Source organism: Lynx rufus, unplaced genomic scaffold (assembly GCF_022079265.1).
Source record: "Lynx rufus isolate CCGP_SWC_20201006 ecotype Redwood Valley unplaced genomic scaffold, mLynRuf1.p SCAF_17, whole genome shotgun sequence".
Lineage (NCBI taxonomy): Eukaryota > Metazoa > Chordata > Mammalia > Carnivora > Felidae > Lynx > Lynx rufus.
The window spans coordinates 6081255-6102905 of NW_025814831.1; the positions used below are offsets into that span (position 1 = coordinate 6081255).

At 54.2% G+C, this 21651-nt stretch overlaps 1 protein-coding gene across 2 annotated transcripts in view; it reads right to left on the reverse strand.

Annotated features, from left to right (window-relative positions):
- Nucleotides 1-21651, reverse strand: part of EVL (Enah/Vasp-like) — a 76271-nt gene that overhangs the window by 39410 nt on the left and 15210 nt on the right. For both annotated transcript variants that reach the window (XR_006962139.1, XM_047080120.1), the window contains exons 2-3: nt 18342-18510; nt 11822-11999 (exon numbers count right to left, since the gene is read on the reverse strand). Coding sequence is in view for 1 of the 2 variants with exons in the window: in XM_047080120.1 (XP_046936076.1) it covers nt 11822-11999; nt 18342-18510 (347 nt within the window). In the remaining variant the exon portion in view is untranslated. The remainder of the gene's footprint in view (nt 1-11821; nt 12000-18341; nt 18511-21651) is intronic.

The following is a 21651-nucleotide window of genomic DNA, read 5'->3' on the forward strand; positions in this document are numbered from 1 at the left end:
GCAAGGCCTCACATCCACTGTGGGGGTTCTGCCTCGGTCACAACGTGAAGGGCCAGCTACCCCTGTCACTCCCTACTGGGAAAGGCTGTGACTTTGGGGTGAGTTGGAGGTTGCTGGATCTTCTGATTTGGAAAGTTTCTTGGGGTCTTAGTGGGAGTTTGAGAAGTGAACCTTCTGTTTTGGTCTGGGGTCTCCCCACTCTGCCCTGAGTTAACAGTGGAAAGGTGAGGCCATGCGAAGGTGAAGTGAAGGATTCCGTGGCTCCTTGAGGCAAGAACGTGGAAGGGCCTGGGGCGCCCGGGTGGCTCAGAAGGTTAAATGTCCCAACTTCAGCTCCGGTCATGATCTCGTGGGTTCTTGAGCTCGAGCCCCGCGTGGGGCTCTGTGTTGCCCGCTCAGAGCCTGGAGCCGGCTTTGGATTCTGTGTCTCCTTCTCTCTCTGCCCCTCACCCACTCCTACTCTGTCTCTGTCTCTCAAAAAATAAACATTAAAAAAAAAAAAAAAAAAAGAACATGGAAGGTCCTGCCAGCAAGGGCAGGCTGTTCTACCACTGGGAAGGTCAGACTGAAAGTCATCAGAATCAAAAGGGGAAACAATGGACCCACGAAGCTATTCTCAAGCCCTCAGGAGCATGGACTGTCACGTCTCTCCACTCTCTTCCAAAAGAACCCTTGGTCCTTGGTCCCAGAGAAAATGCTTTTTTTTTTTTTTTAAGTTTATTTATTGATTTTGAGAGAAGAGAGAGCATGAACAGGGGAGGGACAGAGAGAGGGAGAGAGAAAGAGAATCCTAAGCAGGCTCCACACTGTCAGTGCAGAGCCCGATGTGGGGCTTGAACTCATGAACTGGGAGATCATGACCTGACTGAAATCAAGTGGGATGCTTAACCGACTAAGCCACCCAGGTGCCCTGGAACACTTTAAAAAAAAAAAATTTTTTTTTTAATGTTTATTTTTGAGAGACAGAGAGAGAGAGAGAGAGAGAGAGACAGAGTGTGAGTGGGGGAGGGGCAGAGAGAGAGGGAGACACAGAAGCCCAAGCAGGCTCCAGGCTCTGAGCCGTCATCACAGAGCCCAACGCGGGGCTCGAACCCACGAACTGTGAGATCATGACCTGAGCCGAAGTCAGGCGCTTAACCGACTGAGCCACCCAGCGCCCCAGGAAAACTGTCTTAGGAAGGAACGGGTGTGTCAAACCTGGGTCTCCAGGGCCAGGGGAGAGATCTCGGGCACAGCCCCAGCTCTGCCCGTGACTCTGTGTGTGACCTGCGGTCCCCTCCCCTCACCGGGCCTCAGTTCTGTCATCTGTAAAATTACACTGTTTCACGGTGCCCAAGGTTCTCTCCAGGTCCCCACTCCTCGGCCTGCCTGGGCCTCAACTATCTGCCTCCCACACCAGCAGCGTCTTTGAGGAGGGAGCTTTTCTCAAAAGTTCACTTCCCCGGTGGCTGGATCCCCTCAGCTTGGGGTCCTTGTTTCAGGTGTCCCTAGAGCCCTGCGGTCCCAGAAGAGCGGGAGACGTTTGTGGTATGTTAAAAGAGAACGGGGTGCAGTGTGACAGAAGAGTGCTGGCCCTGGGGACGAAAGATGCGGCAGGGCTGGGGGAAGCCGGAAGCCAAGAGGCTGCACTCACGGGACACCTGCGATGTCTTGGGCAGGAAGCGTGTCTGGCACTCCTCCGACAACCGATGTGCTACTGTACCCATTTTGCAGATGGAGTGACTCGTGCCAGGCAGTGGAGTAGAAATCGGAGCCAAGTGGGGAACAGCACACCCAGAGAGCACGGAAGCTCCCTGCCCCGTCCCCCCACCTTGTCCTGTGCTCTCCCCGTCGGGTCCTCCCCGAGTTACACCCTTTCTGTTAGGCCTGTTCTCTCGTAAGTAAAACTCTTCCTGAGTTCCGTGAGCCACTCTTGAAAATTAATCAAACCCGGGGAGGGGGGCAGTTGTGGGAACCTCTGATTTACAGTCTGTTGGCCAGACGCACAGGTGACAACCTGGGCTTGACTGGCATCAGAAGTGAGCGGCGGGCCGCCTCGTGGGACTGAGGCTTAACCTGCAGGGTCTGACGGTGTCAGGACCGAGTTAAGCTGCAGGGTTCCCTGCTAGCATCGCAGAACTGCTTAGCTGTGGAAACCACACACCGCTGTGTCAGAAGTGAAGGACTGCGGGCAGAGGAGACACGAAGGAGTAAGACAGGAGTGGCCTTCCTTCAACCAAACGGACATTCTTCCCACTGTGCCATGTGGCTCCTAGCACACCTCCTGGTGTCCGGATGAGGAGAGGGGAGGGTGCTAATCCAGCTTCTCCTACTGACTGGCCAAGTGCTTGCTCCCTAGGGCCCTCTGGGGCTCAGTTTTCTCAGCTGTAAGATGGGCACAGACATGGCGCTCTCTACCTGGCCGGCCCTGCCACGTGACAATCAAATGAGACCGGCAGATGTGGTCAAGAAGGAGACTGAATTTTGGGGCGCCTGGGTGGCTCAGTCGGTTGAGCGGCCGACTTCGGCTCAGGTCACGATCTCGCGGTCCATGAGTTCGAGCCCCGTGTCGGGCTCTGTGCTGACAGCCCAGAGCCTGGAGCCTGCTTCAGATTCTCTCTCCGACCCTCCCCTGTTCATGCTCTCTCTCTGCCTCAAAGACAAATAAACATTAAAACAGAATAAAAATAAATTAAAAAAAAAAGGAGACTGATTTTTACAGAACTTCTGGCCCATCCATCCAGCCTCAAAAGCCTCTTTCTACTATAAACATTTTATAACTCCCTGGCATCTAAAGTGAAAGTCGTAGACTATATAACGCACCTACATAAATTAGAAGAGAAGTAATGCCTTCGGCGTACTCTAAGGGAGAGAGAGAGGAGGAAGCCAGAGTAAGGTTCACACAGCAGGATGTGAAAGCGCAGACGTGGCCCCACCAGCCAGACGCTTACACCTGCCCACAGACTCACGGTGGCAAAGGGGAGCTGCGTGCCTGGCGGACAATCTCACAAGTGACGGTGTTTCCAAAGCAGAAAGCAATTCTTGGTGACGCTACAGACAAACCAAAGCACGTTTTCTTTGGAAGTGGGTGGTAGTTGCATTCCTAGAGAATCCAGCACACGTTAAACCTGGGTGAGGGAAAAAGGAGCACTTTTTCTTAAAACAGAGCTAAGTTCTGACTCAGATCCTTGCGTTTTTTTACCTCCATGTGCTCGGGGGGACACGTACAAGCGATCCTCGTGTAGGACCCGCCTTGTCACCGCAAGCCGTGCAGCCCTCCCCACCCCTGCCCACCGAGCCAGTCTCTCCGCTGTCCTCCTCTCGTGCTGAGAGGCACACGGGTCACCCACCTTACAGACGGAGACATCCAGGCCCAGAGAAGGGAAGTGACGGGGGTGTCACGCCAGGCCCAGTACCACGGCCTCTCAGTCCCTGAGCAGATCGCAGCTCACCCATCACCACACAGAGGGGGCTGCGATCGGCCACTAGCTGGTGAGAGACCTCGGGGGACAAGCGACACTCCATGCCTCACACGTGATCTCCACAGAGATCACTGAGCCTCACCGAGGCCACACAGCGAATGGCAGAACCAGGACCGGAGCCAGGCCTCCTGAATCCCAGCCCAGAAGAACACAACCTGGGGACTCTGTCCCTCGCAGAAGGCTGACTCCTTGAGCTCTAGCTGTGTGTCCCTACCGCCCCGCCTGAGTTCCGGGGGGTAGCGGTGACCGAGGCGGGGTGCGCGTGCAGGGCCAGGATGCTGGTGCGGCTGCCCAAGCAGGAGGCAGTGGGCGTGGCAGCAGGTAGGAGGCTGGGCTGCAGCACGGCCCACGGAGGGCTGGGCTCTCCAGAGTCCGGGGCTCCCCGCCTCTGCATCCCCCGTCAGCCACAAAAGCAGCTCCACGGTCAAATCGGAGTTCTGGGGAAAAACCTAAACTGAATATCTCTAAGATCCTTCTCATCTTTAAGCTTATTTCTAAGTACAGATAAATATAAGCTCAATGAGGGAGCAAGGTACCCACCTGTGTGGTTTTTCCAAGGGAACGGCCACCCTGCTTTCCCAGGGAACTGCTGGGAATCATTCAGGGAGATGCTCTCTCCGCCGAGCACCTGCCTCCCAAAGCACAGGGTAAAGATCACAACTGTTCCTGTTCCCGTGTCTATTACTTTTAACGCACAGGTACTTCACCTCACCGTAACGGGAGCGTCGGTCGCAAGGTTATGAGAAGTTGTCCGCGAGAAAGGGGAAAAAAGGGAGGCGAGAGCGAAAGGGGACTAGACCCTACAGCGGCCCAGAGCACCGTCCCTCACTGGCGGCACAGCTGTTCTGCAGACAGGCACCTGCTGCCAGGGCAGGCGGCATCACGTCCCCCGGGGTTTTCACAACCAAACCAAGAGGTCAGCTCCTCAGTCAGGAGCTGTGACAACTGGGAAATAACTCACAGTCCGGGACAGAGCCATCAGCATTAACAAATAGGAGAAAAGGAGCACCAAAGCCAGGGACCTGATCAACAGCGAGAAGTAACGACCGAGAGTTCGACAGAGAGGGAGGAGATTTAAACAACAACCACTGAACAAACAGGGGAACTTGAAGAGTAAAGTCCTCTGGGGCCGAGGAACGCAGAGGCTGATAACAGCCCCCGTGAAAAGATCACCGTGGGTTTCACAAGAGCGCACGTTTACGGGGCACGTACCGTGTGTTCTGGGCCCTGTATAGGGATGAGGGCAGCTAATCCAGGACGACTCGTGAGGTGTGGCGTAGGACAAACATCCACTCTTTGCAGTTCAGGAGGCTGCGCGCAGAGAGGTCAAGCAGCTTGCCCTCCCCCCCCCCCCCCCCCCCGCGGACGTGTGTAACTCCCGTACCATTCACACGTCTGCAGCCTGCAGCACGCAGGGCCGTGAACTCCAGGCTGTGAACGCAGAGAAGGGTAACAGGCGACCCCTGCTCTCAGGGCGGGGCATTCGGGCACTTAGCACTCCACGGCGTGTTGTGAGTGCGGAAGCACCGAGAAGGTGCTGGGGTGCCCTGGGAACAGGGGCCTCTCACAGCAGCCAGGCTTGAGCATTACAGTTGGCAAGGGGAATGTGAACAGGGGAGCCCTGGGAGCACAGAAAGGGGGCTGCGAGGCCCAGATCGGGGAGGGGGCGTCATGGTACACAGAAGTTCCAGGGAGAGGGAAAAAGGAAGCACACAGGAAGCACAAGGAAGGAGGAAGGAATAAAGAGGGGCCGGAGGAGGGAGCCAAGAAGGTAGAGGGGGCTTCCGAGAGGAGGGCTGAGCAGGACGGGCAGGGCAGGGAGAAGCAGTGACAGAAAGAAACGTCCTCAGGGAGGGAGCAACAGCTGAAAAATGTTGGCATCCAACTCCTGTGAGGTCTAGATTTGTCCTTGGCTATGTACCCTTCTGCCGGCTGCATATTTTGTGAGAAGACCACGAGCTCATCGGAAGGCTCCCCGTGTGCCTTTCTTGTCACTTTTGGCATCCTTTCTTTTTAAAAATGTTCCTGAGATAATTTAAAACGGTACCTTTTCCAGCCTCCTCAAACCCCAGAGCCACGGAATCCCGCCTCTCTTGGTTTCAAAGCAGGGACAGTAGCATGGTGGGTTCCAGGACCAGCAGATAGCAGGGAAATACGCTGGTCAGATGTGCCCTGGAAGTGGGGGAAGGTGTGAGAGGGGCCTTTGCTAACTGGGAAACCTCCCCACCTGCCAGCTCCTGGAAGCATCTGGGTCTTTTAACTCTCAGACCTCCCTTCCCTCCTGTAAGAAGCCAGATGAAGGAACAGCCCAGGAATCTCTCTGTGACCGACCAGCATGATTCTAGACGCTGAACTTGAAGAAGCTCCTCGAGTGGAAGGAGAGGTGCAGAGAATGAAAGAGAACGCGAGAGGGTTTTCCTCCCTGGCTGTGCAGACACGAGTAACAATAACGATTCCTAAGATGCGGACAGCGCAGACGCGACTTCACCGCAGTCCGGTGGGGAGGGTGCACTTATTATCACAAGCCTGATTCACACCACACGAGGCCACATGCCTCCGTTCATTTGCCGAAGGAAACGCAAGAGCCTTTTTGTCATTCGAGGACGCACACACTTTGGGAGCAGGAAGCCACACGGATGTGCCCAGCCTCAGCCACGCTGTCCTGCACCTAGGACACGCGCTGCTGCAAACAACGGAACCGTGAAATCCCCAACGAACGGAAGGGAAATGTCCACCCGTACTGGCTAACAGAAACGCAAACTGGAACCGGGCGTTTTCCCTTGTCTTGTGTTTACTAGGATCAGCAAGGGTGTGACTGTCCAGTCCTGGGGAAGCCTGGGGCAGAGGATGACTGTCATACGTGCCAGGAGGAGTATCAGCTAGTGCACTCATTCTGGGAGGCAGTTTGGCAAAATACGCCAAAGCTTTAAAGACGTATACGTCGTCTGACTCAGAAATGTGCCCAAGAAGAAACCGGATGCACCTGCAAGATACCAAGCATACATACAAACACCCACGGAAACAAGAAGGCCCGCTGTTACCTGAAGGGGACAGCAGAAGAATCGTACCTCGTGGTGCATCTTCAAGGCACCCAATGCAATACTCCAGCCACTTAAATAGAGTGAAGATCCGACCATCTTGGCACAGAGTAACACTCAGAAGACAGTGCTGGGTGAGGAAGGATTACAGACTGTATATACAGACTATCTCTGAGGAAGCTATTCGCTCACTTAGGAACATAAAACGTCTGGAAGGATTTATGGAGTGTCAACAGCACTCCTCTCTGGGTTGTAGGATTACAGGCAACGTTTGTTTGCTTGTATTTTCTACCCTCTGTGATAACCAAGGACCGACTTGCTCAGTGACTGCATGATGAGGGATCCTGCCTCCCGGGTGTTCTGGGCCCTTGGAGGGGGTAAGAGAACATTCCTCTGTTCTGGTTTCTGCACAGCGTCTTGCCCACTCCTAGTGACGGTCACAGGGACATGGTCCGTAAACAGCGAACCAGAACTCAGTCCCGCCCGACACCGTACACAAAACTGCTAGGACTTACAGAGATCTTGATAGGTCCGTAGCCCTCCTTTCCCACATGGGGAAACTGAGGCCCATATAGAAGCATATAGGAGCAGTTGCCTATATAAGGCTACTGAGCTGTGAACTGCTATCTGTCGAGAGAATACACTGTCAGGGAGGGAAGCCGAACGGGGGCTGGGCTGGGCGTCCAAGTGCAGCCTGTAAACATTACCCCCTGCCCGGAAGCTGACTTTAACCAGGCAGTGGTGAGCTCCCCCTACAGACAGTGCACAGAGCGAGCCCGGGGGAGTGCTCCCTGGAGTCGATGGCAGCGACACAGGGGTCGTGACGATGCAGACTCACCCACACAGGGGCCGTGTCTTCAGCTGTCCTCCCGCGCTGTGTGCACTGCCCAGCCCAAGCCCCTGCCGTCCCCAGCGTGGGACGACCCGCTGAGGCAGGGCCATGGAAAAAACACTGGATTTCTAGCCAGAAGCCCCAAACCTGTGTCTCAGTTCCACCGGTAGGTTCTGGAAGCCACATTCCCCTTTGTAACGGCCCGTGTCTTCACCTCCCCATCTGAATAAATGTGTGTAACAGTGACTGGCCTAACTACCTCCTGGTAACAGAAGCCAAAATATAAGCACGTGAGAGCGCAAGGAGGTACTTTCTTAGCCAGACAAGGTCTCTCTGCAGCGCTCACCCCCCGAGGCTGTTTGATTAGTGGGAAGTTTCCTCGAGAAGGGCGGAGAAGGGGCACATGGGAGAGATGACTAAAAAACAGAGCCTAGGCCTTTTAAAACAGTATAGACATTATTATTACTCTAACCATCATCTGTGTCCTCCAACTAGGCTGAAGAAGTGCCACTCTGAGTCCCGAACTTAGCACAGGCCCATCCTTGTCCATCACACCCTGTCGTGCAGACCGTATGGTCTGCGAGCCAAGCTCTGTGAAGAACGGGGGCCAGCAACCTGCATGGACAACGGTGACCAGAGAGAGGCAGGAGCCTCCGTTTCCACCTACGGGGGTGACACGGAGGAGTGCACCTTCTCCACACAGAAGACAGCCGTGCGCTAGGAACAGACAGCTCCTCCCGCCCCCCAAAACCACCTCCAGATGTCGGTTCCTGCAGAAAAAGCCCTGATAACCCAGTGATTGACTGCCCTTGTCCACAGAGACAATCCCCAAACCCAGAGATTGTGGGTCCCGAGGGAACCCTAAGCGAGCTCTGCGCCCCTGTCCTCCTCCAGAAACCGAAGCCACCAAGCTCCAGGCAATTATTTTATGTAACTTGCTAAATTAAGTTCCCTAGGCTGGGCCTGAAGTCGACCGATGAGTATGTGAACGTCACTGCTGCAGACAGACCGATGCTGTGAGTACCAAGGAACGATGTTAATAGACAGGTCTTCCAAGGGTCGAGTGCCCGACCGTCACTTTCGTGCAGGTGTTAGGCAGCAAAAATACTACTGGGTTGGGCCCATTCTTTCTCTAGAATCATCTTAAGAATCCCGGCCCTAGTGGGCCTCACTAGGTGGCGAGGCAGGAAGCGGCAAAGAAAGAGCAGAGGCTGTGGCTCCCTGCCGGCCTTTAGCCACAGACGGTGCGGACTGCTGAGCGAGTGGGTCCCCGCTAATCCTCTGGTCGCTTTCCTCTCTGAGCCTCAGCTTGCGAACCCAGATGTCATCCGGGCCCTCGTCTCCCAGGGCTGGCTCGAGAGTCGGGTAAGAGGAGGGGCGTGAAGACCATTCACTACCCGGTCCTCAGCATCTACCGTTTGCTCTGACGGGTGACCTGTTTGGATGCAGGCCTCTCGTGTCCGCCCGGCTCTCAAGACCCTGGAGGGACCACACTAGCGTCTGCCCACGGACAAGGAGGCGGAGGTGGGAACCGCCGAACAGGACCCATCCCGGGCAGACACAGAGTCTTAGAAAAGGCCACGGGCCCCAGATGCCTACCAGAGAGGGAAAGAGGGGCAGGTGAGCGCTTACGAGGCACCAGACACGACAGCGGGCCCTTGAGCCCTCTCCACAGCTCTGTGGCGGGACGCATAACCTTACCTGACAAGGAAGGACGCTGAAGCTTACGGAAGATAACCACATTTCACAAGAACAAAAGGCAAAGAGCCAGTATTATTTGTGCTCTTATCACATTCCAGGCCCTGGATGCTAGGTGCTTTATAAACACTTTCAAAATGAATCTTCGAAACCACCCTGGGAAGGAGGGTTTATTATCCCAGGGCCACAGGTGGCGGAACAAAGACTTAATAGAAGATCTCACTGCCCCCGGAACAAGTGCTTTTTCCGCTACCGCGAACCGCCTCCCACTGAGGGCGGGTAGGAAGGGACTGCCCGGCACGCCGGGGATTTAACAGAAAACAGCACAATGTCTGGCAGCGGGAGGGCATCTGCAGTGGCTGCTGGTGTTAAGCGAGCTCTAAAAGGCTGAACCACGGAGAGGAGAAAGCGTGGAACCAGGTGGCAGGGCGCCCCGCAGCGACAAGGAACCAACGACAGAGGCGAGCGATTGCCTGGATGAATCCCTCACGCAACGTCGAGGGAGAGAAATCAGGCACCAGGGACACACTATATGAAATACACACATAGCGAAGTTCAAACACAGACAAACCGCTCTGTCGTCTCAGAAGCTGACGTCCCCCCTGCCCTTGGCGGGGAGGGGGAGGGACAGGGTCTCTCTGGGGACCTGCGGGCGGGGGGCGGGGGGGAGCAGGCACATACGCGTGTAAAAGCTCGCCGAGCGGCACACTTCCAGCTTCTGCGTGGTACCAGCAGGGGTCACACCGCAGGTGAAGAAGCTAAAACCTTCTCGGTGCAACCAGATCTTCCACCAGAAGGTCACGCCTGCAGAAGCAGACGAACTGGGACAGGCCGCCACTTGTCACGGTGTGGGCTGTCAACGAGGCCACTCTCACCCGGTGACCCCACCCTCAGCCCGAGGCGGGCGGAGGAGCTCTGGGTTCCTCGAGGCCCTGCGTGAGCGACTTCCTCCCAACAGTCAGGGGCTCTCATCTGGCATCGAGGTTGATTAGCTGACTTCCCTGTGACCAGGGTGAATGTAATAAAGATTTAATAAAGCAACGAGTAGTTTTTATTTAAAGTAAGCACTTGCCTTGCAAGGGCCAGTGGTCTGATTAAGTCAAAACTTTGTCTCTGCCCCTCGACATAGCCATCTGAACAGATCGAATGAAGCTTAGCGCTCACATCCTGGGGCAGATGAGGAGGTTCGGATCGGAAACCTTAAACCCAGCTCACTTCACCACGAAGCACGAGGCTCTTCGGTTTAGGAGAGAGCGCTCTGCGGGTATGGTTCTGCGTATGACCCATGGGAACATACTCAAGACGTCTTGTTTACTCAAAGAAAATTCTCCTAGAGTTTAAATTGTGCCCCAAAGCTACGATCTGTCGGGCCCAATGGATACATAGAAGCCATCTCCCCCTGGGTCTTAGGTACCAAGCCCCTCTGCTTCCCACCCCAGCTCCGCCAGCCGCCACAGTGGTCGTAACACCGACAAACGCCAACACTGGGTGACGGATGTGTGTCAGGCAGCCTGCTAAGCATTTTAGACTCTGCTCGTTTAAATTTCAGAACCACCCCTAGAAGGCGCCTGGCCGGCTCAGTTAGTAGAGCGTGTGACTCTTGATCTCAGGTTTGTTAGCTCAAGCCCCACGTTGGGTGTGGAGCCTACTTAAAAAAATAAAATAAAATCAAGTCTAAAAACAACCTTTGTCACCCCCATCTGACAGATAAGGAAACTGAGGCACAGAAAATGAAGTGACCTGTCCAAGGCCCGTCCCTTAGCTAGAATGTGGCAGAGCCACGACTCACACTGAATGGCATGACCCTAAGCCCTGTTCGTGACTAGCAGGCTCTACCAAGGTTAAGATCTCTGGCAAAGGGCAGGACCGTACCCGTGGGCATCCAGACACCCACGCCTTAGAAAGCTTCTGTCTTCCCTCGGAAGCTAACACTGCCAATTTCTAATAAAAGCCACAAGTGGTTTTGCCCTGCCTAGAGACTTATGCTGGCATCACCCGGCCCCGCTCCCTCCTCCAGGCCCCCGTCGACCCCAAGTACCAAGCCCGCCCACCGTCTTCCAGGTCTTTGGGGCTCTTCATCACGTGTGCCCGAGGCCCCAGAAACCCTGCAGGGGGCTCTCCCCGCACACGCCAGGCGTTCAGGCCTGGGTGCCCTCGTCGTCCCTCTGCCTGACATGCCTGCTCCTCCTCTGCCTCGTGAGCCCCCTCACCCTTCAGAACCGCAGCCCAGATTTCCGCCCTGTGCCCCCTGCATACCTGGCCCACGCCCAGGGAGAGCACGTATGAGGCACCACATCAGCAGTTTAGGGATGTACCTACTCCAAGTGCTAAGTGTCTGGAGGGGAGGGACGCCGCCTGCTCATTACTCACCTGTCCTGCCCGGCCAGTCCCTTATACTCAGTAAACATTTAGTACAAGTTTACTGACCATAGGAATGAAGAATTCATGAATAAATCATGTGTTTGTTCCCTCCCATCTCTGCTCAAGACGTGCTCTAGAACACGGAAGATAATAAACATAAAACGTATCTGGACGCAGAGCTTCAGGAACGCACCAACACAGAGCAACACAGTTCACAAAAGGCAAGAAGACGTGCCCGTCTTCCTCTCTTCCTTCCAACTGTTAACATCTTTAATGAAACATCTTTAAATCCGGCAGCAGGCCTCTCTGAGGACCCACACAGCATCAGCCTGACGCGGCGGCGGGGCTGGGACACCAGACAGCCAGTGCTGTGGGAGGGTGTGGGTTGGGGGGGGGGTCTCCGCCTCAGGCCAAGGCAGAGTCCCGCTTACCTCCTTCCTGGGAATTCATGATGTTCAGGGCAAACAGCATGGCATTGGAGAACGTGGTCGCCTCTTCCTTACTCGCGAAGTTTAAGCCGTATACCTGGCGGGCATCTCGCCACTGGTGGAAGGTCGGCGTTGCCTGATTGTACTTCAGCCCTTTCACGATTGAATAATTGATCACAACCTGGGGGGGAGGGGGGGCGGGGAAGACAGAGAAATGCGTGTAAATAAATAAAAGGTAAGTGAGCTGGACACAGCAGCTCTGGGGCAAGGATAGTGTGTCCCCTGGGGCTACCAGGGGACACAGAGGCGGGGGTGGGGTGAGAAGAAGGGGACCGCGAGGCCAGGCAGCTTTCCAGTGTGATCTACGCAACGGCGAGGGTTTGAAAGCCAGCTGTTTCTTCTAGGTAAATAATTATGCTCCGGATGGGAGGCCGGAGCTGGGAGTCAGGTTCTCAGGGTCCAGGTGCTGGTCCTCGCTCACAGCCACACCCCCTACAGCGGTCACTTCTCTGGAGCTCAGTTTCTCCAATTAAAAAAAGGGGGTAGTAATGCTCTCCCAGCCTAGTGGGGCTGCTGGGAAGGCCACGCTGCGATGCACGTCTTATCTAGATTTCTAGGCACAGAGACCCCCAAGGGCGAGAGCCTTCCAGCTCCTATCTCTGCCTCCCATGTGCACAGTGTCTCGTACTTCGGCTGCATTAAGAAACGGGCTATCAGTTAAAAGGCTCAGTTAGAGGGGCGCCTGGGTGGCGCAGTCGGTTAAGCATCCGACTTCAGCCAGGTCACGATCTCGCGGTCCGCGAGTTCGAGCCCCGCGTCAGGCTCTGGGCTGATGGCTCGGAGCCTGGAGCCTGTTTCCGATTCTGTGTCTCCCTCTCTCTCTGCCCCTCCCCCGTTCATGCTCTGTCTCTCTCTGTCCCAAAAATAAATAAACGTTGAAAAAAAAAAATTTTAAAAGGCTCAGTTAGAAAAGCGAAGGTGCCGCACAAACGTACAGCATTGCTGATCCACTGGCAAACCTCGGCTGCCCGCGAGGAGCCAGCCAGGCCCAGCAGGGAAGGTGGAGAGCAGATGGGGGCAGAGCCCGGACCTTCAGGTGCCCGCAAGCAGCTGGGGGAGTCGCTCCGGGTCGGCCTGGCCTCGCAACTACTCTCGCAGACACTTAATGGGGAAGTATTTCCAAGTTCTTCGAGGTGACACGTAGTAAGTGTGGCTCGGGGAAGGCGGCGGGAGGCCCGGAACCGCTGTCTACCGCTCGTCACACGATCCGACCTCATGGAACTTAACAGTCACCCCTTTTCTGACCTGGAAAGTGGGAAGAGTGGACACGCCTACGGCATGGCAGCCTCATGGCGCGTCGCGAGGGTCAAATCCCGCGTGTGCGAGCACCGAGAGACAGCAAGCTCGCTGCAGACCAAAGTATGCAAGCAGAGCGTGGACGAGGCTGTGGGTGACGCCACGGGAAGGGTCTGCTTTAGGAGACATTCAGGATTGCTCGGCCTCCGCTGGCTCTGAGGCTCCAGGTTCTGTGATCTGAAGCTGGACCTAACCCCGTCTGCTGCCCCCGTGGGCCAGGGAGGTGAGCTCAGGAAAAGATTCATAAACGCAAAGGGACGTGGCCAAGCCGCCCTGCTAGCGGGCTAGGCCCTAAGACGCGACCCCTGATTTATCACTCTTCTCGACGGCTCCATTCTGCCGCGCTTTGGGTAAGGTAAAGCCAGAGGACAGCAGATACGGGCACTATCCACAACAGCTTTTTTCCAAGTCTTAGCCAGGTGGAAGGTGGGTCTGGGGCATCCCACAGTGGAGGGGGAAGAGAGAGAGAGCGAGCGAGCACACGTGAGCTCAGGCGAGCTGAATCAGCTAAAGAAACAACTGTTTCACATTTTGGCACAAAGCTCCTGGGGTGGCTCTCTCTAGGGTTAGCTCCAGATCACCAGAAAAAGGGCTGGAGGCTTTGTGGCATGTATGCATGAGAAGGGGCACAGTGACTTCTGGTTAGCCATTCTTTTCTTCTGGAAGTTTATTTATTTTTGAGAGAGACACAGAGAGACACAGAGGGAGCCTACGTGAATGGGGACGGGCAGAGAGAGAGAGGGAGGGAGGGAGAGACAGAGGGAATCCCAAGCGGGCTCCGCACTGTCAGCGCAGAGCCCGACGCGGAGCTTAAACCCATGAACCGTGAGATCGCGACCTGAGCTGAAATCCAAGAGTCAGACGCTTGGACTGAGCCACGCAGGTGCCACCTCCCACCTTTTTTTTTTTTTTTAAGTTTCTTTATTTTTGAGAGAGTGAGACAGAGAGAGTGAGAGCGAGAGAGTGCTGGTTAGCTGCTTTTAAGATGAGAGCACACTCACGGCGGCAGAGACCAGAGTGGCCTGGTAGGTCCTGCTCCTTTCTGCCGCGGGGAGTCCCTACCAGCAGTTCTGTGTTCAAGTTTCTCTGCTTTTGGTGCTGCACTTTTAGAGCCGAGAGCCAACCAGAGCAAGCCAGAGGGAAATGTTTTCGGTGGAAGGAGGTCTGGAAACCACATTACAGTCAAGAATGGTCGGGGGCGTCTGGGTGGCTCAGTCGGTTAAGCGGCCGACTTTGGCTCGGGTCATAATCTCGTGGTCTGTGAGTTCGAGCCCCGCGTCGGGCTCTGTGCTGACAGCTTGGAGCCTGGAGCCTGCCTCGGATTCTGTGTCTCCCTCTCTCTGACTCTCCCCCGTTCATGCTCTGTCTCTGTCTCAAAAATAAAAAATAAATGTTAAAAAAAAATTAAAAAAAAAAAAAAAAAAGAATGGTTGAGGGATCTTGAGGCAAGATGAGAGGAGGCTTTAGAGGGTCACCACGACCGCGCCTGGTCTGTTTTGGTAAATGTTCGGTGCAGACGTGAGAAGACTATATTCCACCTTCTATATTCTGCCTGTGGTTTCTATAAATGTAAATTAGGTCACGTTGGTTTATAATGCTATTTTCTATCTCTTTACTTATTTCCGTCTGCTTGTTCAGTCGGTTTCTCGGAGGTCTGATTAGAAGCTTCAACTCTGCTTCCGGATTTGTCCATTTCTCTCTTTAGATCTGTCCGTTTTGCTTTATATGTTTTCTTTGCTATCTTAAAACATTTTTTTTACATTTATTTTTGAGACAGACAGAAAGCACAAGCTGGGGAGGGGCAGAGAGAGAGGCAGATGGGAACTGAGGTGGGCTCCGGGCTGTCAGCAGAGAGCCCGACACGGGGCTCGAACTCCAGAGCGATGAGATCATCGCTGAAGTCAGACGCTCAGCTGACTGAGCCACCTAGGCACCCCTATATGTTTTGAACATGTATCATTAGATGTGTACAACTTTAGGACTGTTCTTTCTTCATTTTCCTTTGACCTTTTTATCCTTAAAAAGGTCCTTGTTTACCTTTAGTAACACTTCTGGCCTTAAAGCCTATCGTAACAGTAACACATTCACACCAGCCCCCTCCTGGTCCGCGTTGGTAAGATTTGCCTTTTCCCACTCTTCCACTTCAGCCTGTGTCCTTATCAGCTTTATTTGCAAAATGATTCTCCGAGATTTGGAAGGACTGATCTGGACAGCTGCTGACAGAGAAACTTATGTTAAAAGGTCCTACGTTGTTTTGTGCACGAGCCCACAGTTAGCAAGCCTGCGTGTTTATTTGGGGCACGGGTGTAGGACTGAGTGAGGGGGCCTTCTCTGTCTTCCAAGGGAAGACGAGCCTGCTTCTGAGGTCTCTGCGTACAAGCAGTCAAGGGCCCTTGACAAAAAAAAAAAAAAAAAAAAAAAGACACTTAATGGTGGAAAGCAGTCTCCCTGACCCACACATTCACCTCGGTCTAAAAGCCACAGAACCCACAGGTTGGTCGCTCATCCAAATCTCTACCAAAGAAGGGGCGTCCTTCCCAGACTTCTTACCAAGCAGCCAGCCAGCCTGTGGGCTTGCAAAGCACTGCGTTCCACCTTCCAACAGCGTGCGTGGAAGAACGCATTTCCTGCCACGGAGCTCAAACCTTCATAACAGTGTCCACGTGGCATTCCGGGCCCCGTCTCGGGGGTCCACAGAAAAGCATGCCTTCTCCTCCACGCACTGTCCGTGGGCGGTGTGGACACCGTGGCCCTGCCCCTTCGGCCTTCTCCTCTCCTGGCGACTCTCTCTTGCTCCCCCTTGAGCCGTCCCGCAGTGCAGTGCTGCTGGCAGACCTGTGACCGTCCGGGCGCCCTCCCTTTACAGATCCCAGCCTGTGGCACTTGGGTTCGGTCCCGACATTCCAGGTGAAGTCTGACCGGCACATAGAGAGCGGGGCTATAAGCCCCCTTCCTCTGGACCCCTGGTATTAATTCAGCCTGACAGCTCGCTAACATTTTTGGTGCCATCACTCGTTCTCAACTACAAGCCTTTTGGTATTTCTTCACCTGTAATGTGAGACTCGGGCTAGCCCTCCGCTAACGACACTACAGTGTGCCCGTCCCTCTTGCCACAAATGATCACCTGGCTTTCTATCTGCTTATTGAGCAAAACAGGGGTGATAATTCATACACTGTTACCCTCTGGGGTTCCTGGGAGGCTGAAATAATAGACATGAAAAGTGCTGCATGAGCCATACGGCGCATGAAATGTGCATGATATCCTGACTGGGTTATAAACCCAGGGATCTCTGCCTGTCCTGAAATGTCTGACCTCGCGCTCCATACGGACTGAAAACCAGATCTGTGGAAATCAATCTTTTCTCTGGAGGCGCAGAGGCGCCACTGTGGGCCAGGTTTCCTGCCACTTTCTCTAGGGCCTTGGCTACTAAGAACGCCTTTTCTGTTCCCAGGAACACAGCCATCCATCTGGGGAAAGAGTGTCAACCACATTCCAGGAACCTGCCGCTTGAACACGCAATTCCAGGTGGAAGGCTGTGCCGGTAACTTCTCTGTCAGCCTCTGGGAGTCTCTCAGAGTCAACAGAGCCTTCAAATTTCTCCAGGACATCACTGAGGCCCGCCGCCAGTCCCTCCCCACGTGGGGGAAAAGGTCACCTCCCAGAGGAGCCCCGACGTGTGCTTCCTGCCGAGGCCCCGGAGAGCAAGGTGCGTGTTGGCTTCGGGGAGTCCCGTTCTGCGGTGCCCGGCCATTTCCAGCACACTGCGCTGTCTTCCTAGTGTGCCCGGAGGGCAATCAAGAGGTGGGAAGGGCACGGGAAACTTGTCATAGTAAAAGCAATCACCCAGGGACCACCCACGGCGATTCAGGAACCGCACCGGGTAACGGGCCTACGTCAAAGCCACGTGGCGGGGAGGTGCCGCCCTCCCAGCCGCCACCCAGGGGTGCTACGGAAACGTGGCAGATGTTTTTGGCGGTCGCCATGATTGGGGCTGTATATCCTGCGATACGTGGGACAGGGTACCTCTGACAGGTGAGCCAGAACCAATGAATTGGAAGAACAGGGAAGCAGCTTCTGGAAGATTTCTAGAAAAACCTTGCTAGCAGTAAGGCTCTTCGACCAGGGAAAGTGATGCCTCTGAAGGTACCAAGAGCTCCAGGCTGGAACCTTTATGAGGGGTCCTGAGGTGGGGCTCTCCCTTTCAGTCACAAGAATCTGAAACTTAACAGGGCTGTTCTGGCCAGAGCAGAAACCCATTCAATAGGCAACATACTAAAAACAAGAGTCCTAAGTTTCTGTTCTTGGTTTTCCAATTGCTAACACGCGGATTCTTGCAGAGACAACAGCTAACCTGCTGCTCAGTTTAGCAAGGGCTTGGCCGACAAAGGATGCCCGGAGACGTTATTTGGGTAGAGTTTTTCATAAATGCTGAAACCACAGAACTGTTAATTTCACTGCTAAAAATGTCCCTGTCGATCTCTGAGAGTGAAGGAAGAACACTGAAGTAGCAACCAGAGTCACTGTGGTTAAGTTACATCAAACCCTTCTTCCACATCTCTATTTTAGTCCGGGTCATAGCACACTACTCTGCCTGAGCTACGTGGGCACGACTACTCCTCACACACACAGGCGGACTGATCTCGTGTGTGTTTGCACAGACTCACCAGGCACACTCACGAGCCACCTGGTCTGATGTGCCCGGGATGTGCTCTTAGGGACAGAAGTGATCTCAGACTCTTCACGTCACCTTGATATTCCTTCCAAAGCAACACTCTGGGGGCCGAGGAACCAGACCTTTTCACAGCGTATCACTTATGGCCATGCAGGCGGAAAGTAACACTAACACAGTCTGCAGTATCGTTTTCAGAGCCGTTTCACATCCATTATTTTATTCTACGTTATATTATGTTATATATGACAACAACACAGTGAGGAAGACAGAGTGGGGATGACCCTCTCTATAAGACAGATGTGAACAATGAAGTTCAGAACAGATAGTTTGCTCAAGGTCTCGTAGGAGAAGATGGGGGCAGAAAGTGAACCCAGATCTTCTGACTCCAAATTTTGATTTTATTTATGTATTTTTACCTATTTTCACTATATGTGTGTGTGATGGGGGGGGGGGGACATACGCCCTTGAGTATAACCTGTGGCCCCAGCACTCACCTGCTGATCCTGAAGCTTGACCCCAACGACTCTGAAGGTGTTGCTGGCAGTGTTGTGGTAGATGTTGATCCGGCTGAATCCCTGCTGGCCGGCTTTGATTGGTACCCATTTCTTACTGGTGTCATCGTAGACCATCACGGAAGCCCGGGCTTGGCAGATACTCTGTTCACTGCAGACCAAGAGAAAACTTAAGCGTCAGCCTCAGCTGTAAGGGTTCTGGAAGCCGGCTTTCCCTTTTCGGAAACGGAGGCCAACCGCTCCTTGACACAAAGAAACTTCCAACTGTCAGGGCTTTCAACTGCCCCCGGAAGGGCTGTTTTCATTCTCCAAAGACCTCGAGGAGTAGAGAGGAAATACTGTGCCAACATTTCCCATAGCTTAGAAAAGACAGCCTTCCCTTCAGGGAAAAAGTGCTTGAATGAGACAGGAATTCCAACTACAACTGTCTACACCATTCCGGTCATGGTGTTAAATAAGACACTGCGTTAAAAGCATCCAAGTGTCACAACGTAGGACGTAGCCATTTGCTGCCCCCATTTTGTAAATGTGCAAAGAGTGGCTCAGAGACTTGGAAAGATTTACACAAATTCACACAGGTATTCAGAGACTAAATTTGGGATTTCCACCCAGTTCTTTTGACTGTAAAGCAGATGACACACATAATATTCTTCACAACATCTAACAAAAGGCTCAACGTCTGACATCATGATAGGGAAGCATCATACAAGCTCTGCGGACAACAACACAATTAGCTGACCTTCTGTAGAACAGAGTGATATAGATGACACTACAAGATGGTCGTACCATACTTTGCTGAAGGCATTTCCCAAGCAGCTTCGTCTGTTAAGAACATGACGGAAAACAGGAGAGCAGCACTAAAAGCCCCGGGAGAGAGAAAGTGGTCATCTACCAAGATCAGTGCACCACAGCTCCTGCCAGGGTGTTGAGAGGGAGGCTCTCTGAGCCCACTGGCCTCTTCATTGACATATGAGCCCGATAACCTTGGATGCATAGTTTCTCAGTCTCTAGCACGCGAGAATTCCCAAACTGAAAAGGTAAGGCATGCTCCTTACGGTCAGGCACGCCCGTAACAGTGAGGAGTGGCAGTTATCAGCAAAGGAGGGCATATAAATGCAATTTCAGAATTAGAAACAATATTTAAAGCCCAACAATTCGAGGCCAATACAGAAGGAGTTTGCATAATAACAGATAATCATAACGCTGAGACTAAGCAGTCTCAACAAGAAAAAGTCATGTGATGTCCACTTAAGGAGTCAGAGAAGCAAAGTATCTGAAAAAGATCCCTGCCCCCAGCCCCAGTGGTTGGGTGACAAAATAGGGGTGTTTGGGGGTTGGCCCTCGGTTGACCTGGAAACCTCCACCTGGCCTACACAGTCAGTTCCTAAGTCTCCCAAAGAACTGGGCTTCCCCAGGACCCCGCTCCCCTGTGACTCAGACAGCAGGTGGCCTAGTGCACAGACTGATACAATCTCAACAATAATTGTGTGTCCAGGGTACACACAAGCCCCGCCACACATGCTCCTCTGCTTTGCTTTACATTTGACGACTGTCCAGCCAACGACTTGCTGGGCCAGTGCTGGGTCTCAAACGTCCTGCTGGCCGCCCCCCCCCCCCCCAGCTGTGCTCTGGGGTTCAAGAGTCTTGGGTGGGCTTGACCTCAGCCGACCAAGCCGTGTGTTGAGAGCTCTGTGCGTGGCCAGGCATATCGGGAGTGAATTGTTATGCAACGGTGCTGCTTCTTTTCTCCCCGTAAGTCATTCATTCATTCGACAAACATTTAAGGGGGAATCAGTGATGATCAAAACAGGCGTGGTTCCTCCCCACAGACAGCCAGGTTAGAGAGAAAGAAGAAAAACAAATGGTGCTGTGCTTTGACTTTTCTGAGTCTGGGAGCCTGAGACCGTGTATCTTGCACGAGACTGCACTTAGGAGGAGGAGTGCTCCGGCCCCGTGCTGATGACACCCAGTAGAAGTGAGAGGAAAGAGGACACAGCAGCAGACAGGCCTTGGTTCAGACCATGGTTCCACAGTCACGTGAAGCTGTGTCACTGACCGCTGCTGACACGCTCCGTCGCTGACAGTGAATGCCAAGCAGGTGTGTGTTCCTGATGCGGTCCCGACATACTTCCGCGGTCACAGGGATCTGAGCGGAGACCCCAGCCCTACCACTTGGTGGCACGGGCCCACGGAAGCCCTTGGGATGACTCTGGGGAAGCAAATCCGGGAAGGTACTGTGAGATGGGCCACGCTTTCTAGAATCCCTGTGTAGCCGCCACTCGAGTGTGCCCTGTAGATCTCCTGCTGTGGGAGCGGAACTGACCCACGGCCCCAGCCTCCGCCGCCCCGGGTGCCCCACCAAGGCATGCACAGAGGCCACACTTCTCAGGCTGCTCTCCACCAACGACTGATGTGCCAGCTCGCTCCTGTCTGACGTGGGGAATCTTCCAGGGGGGAAACTTCCAGGGGGGAAACCTTCGCTCGGGGCCCTGCATCGGCCTGAGACGCCTCCCACTAGGCCCTTCTGCCCCTTCTCCTTTCACACCTGCATCACGGCCTGAGGCTCCCCCTGCCTGCTCCCACTCCCTCTGTCCTTCACTGACGGTTCCCCGCGAATCTCTCGCCCGCTTATCATCCGAAGGGTCTTGGGGTCTGCTTTGTGGAAGACCCAAAGTGACCTGCCCTGCTACAGCACAGACAGGGGCATGCCTGCAGGCCCGGAGCCTGGCACACAGCAGGTGCTTAATCAATGCTCCCTGCAGGACCTCTGGGCCTAGAGATGACCTAAGCCACTGTCACGACCAGTGCAGCAGGCCTTCTAAAGCAGCTCTACGTGCAGACGAGGCCTTGAACCGAAACCGCTTGTTGGCGGGAGGCTTATTGTTCCCCAAAGTAGTTTCGGCGGTGAAGTGGTTTTGGCCGTTCGGCAGCCCCCCCTCGTTCTAAGCGACATTCCCCTCCCTGTGTCCTCCAGAGTCACACAGGTGTCCTGGACGGCCTGGGATGGTCCACTGGACGGCTGAAGGGACCTCCCCTGTTACGGGACAAAGCCACAAGCCCCCTTGCCGTCCCCGCTCACTCTCCTCCAGTGACCCCTGCTTTGTCCCGTGCTCCCTCCCTGTCCAGGTCCTACGGCCGAGTGTCATGTTTTCACATCAGTGTGACAAGCACAGAGGCCAGTGAGTCAAAGACACTTAGTGATGCGGAGAGGAGCAGGGCAGTCCCTGCCCTCAGAGAGCTCGCAGCTACCCGAACACGCGGTGGCTCGTCTCACGCCTCAGCGAGCCTGGAG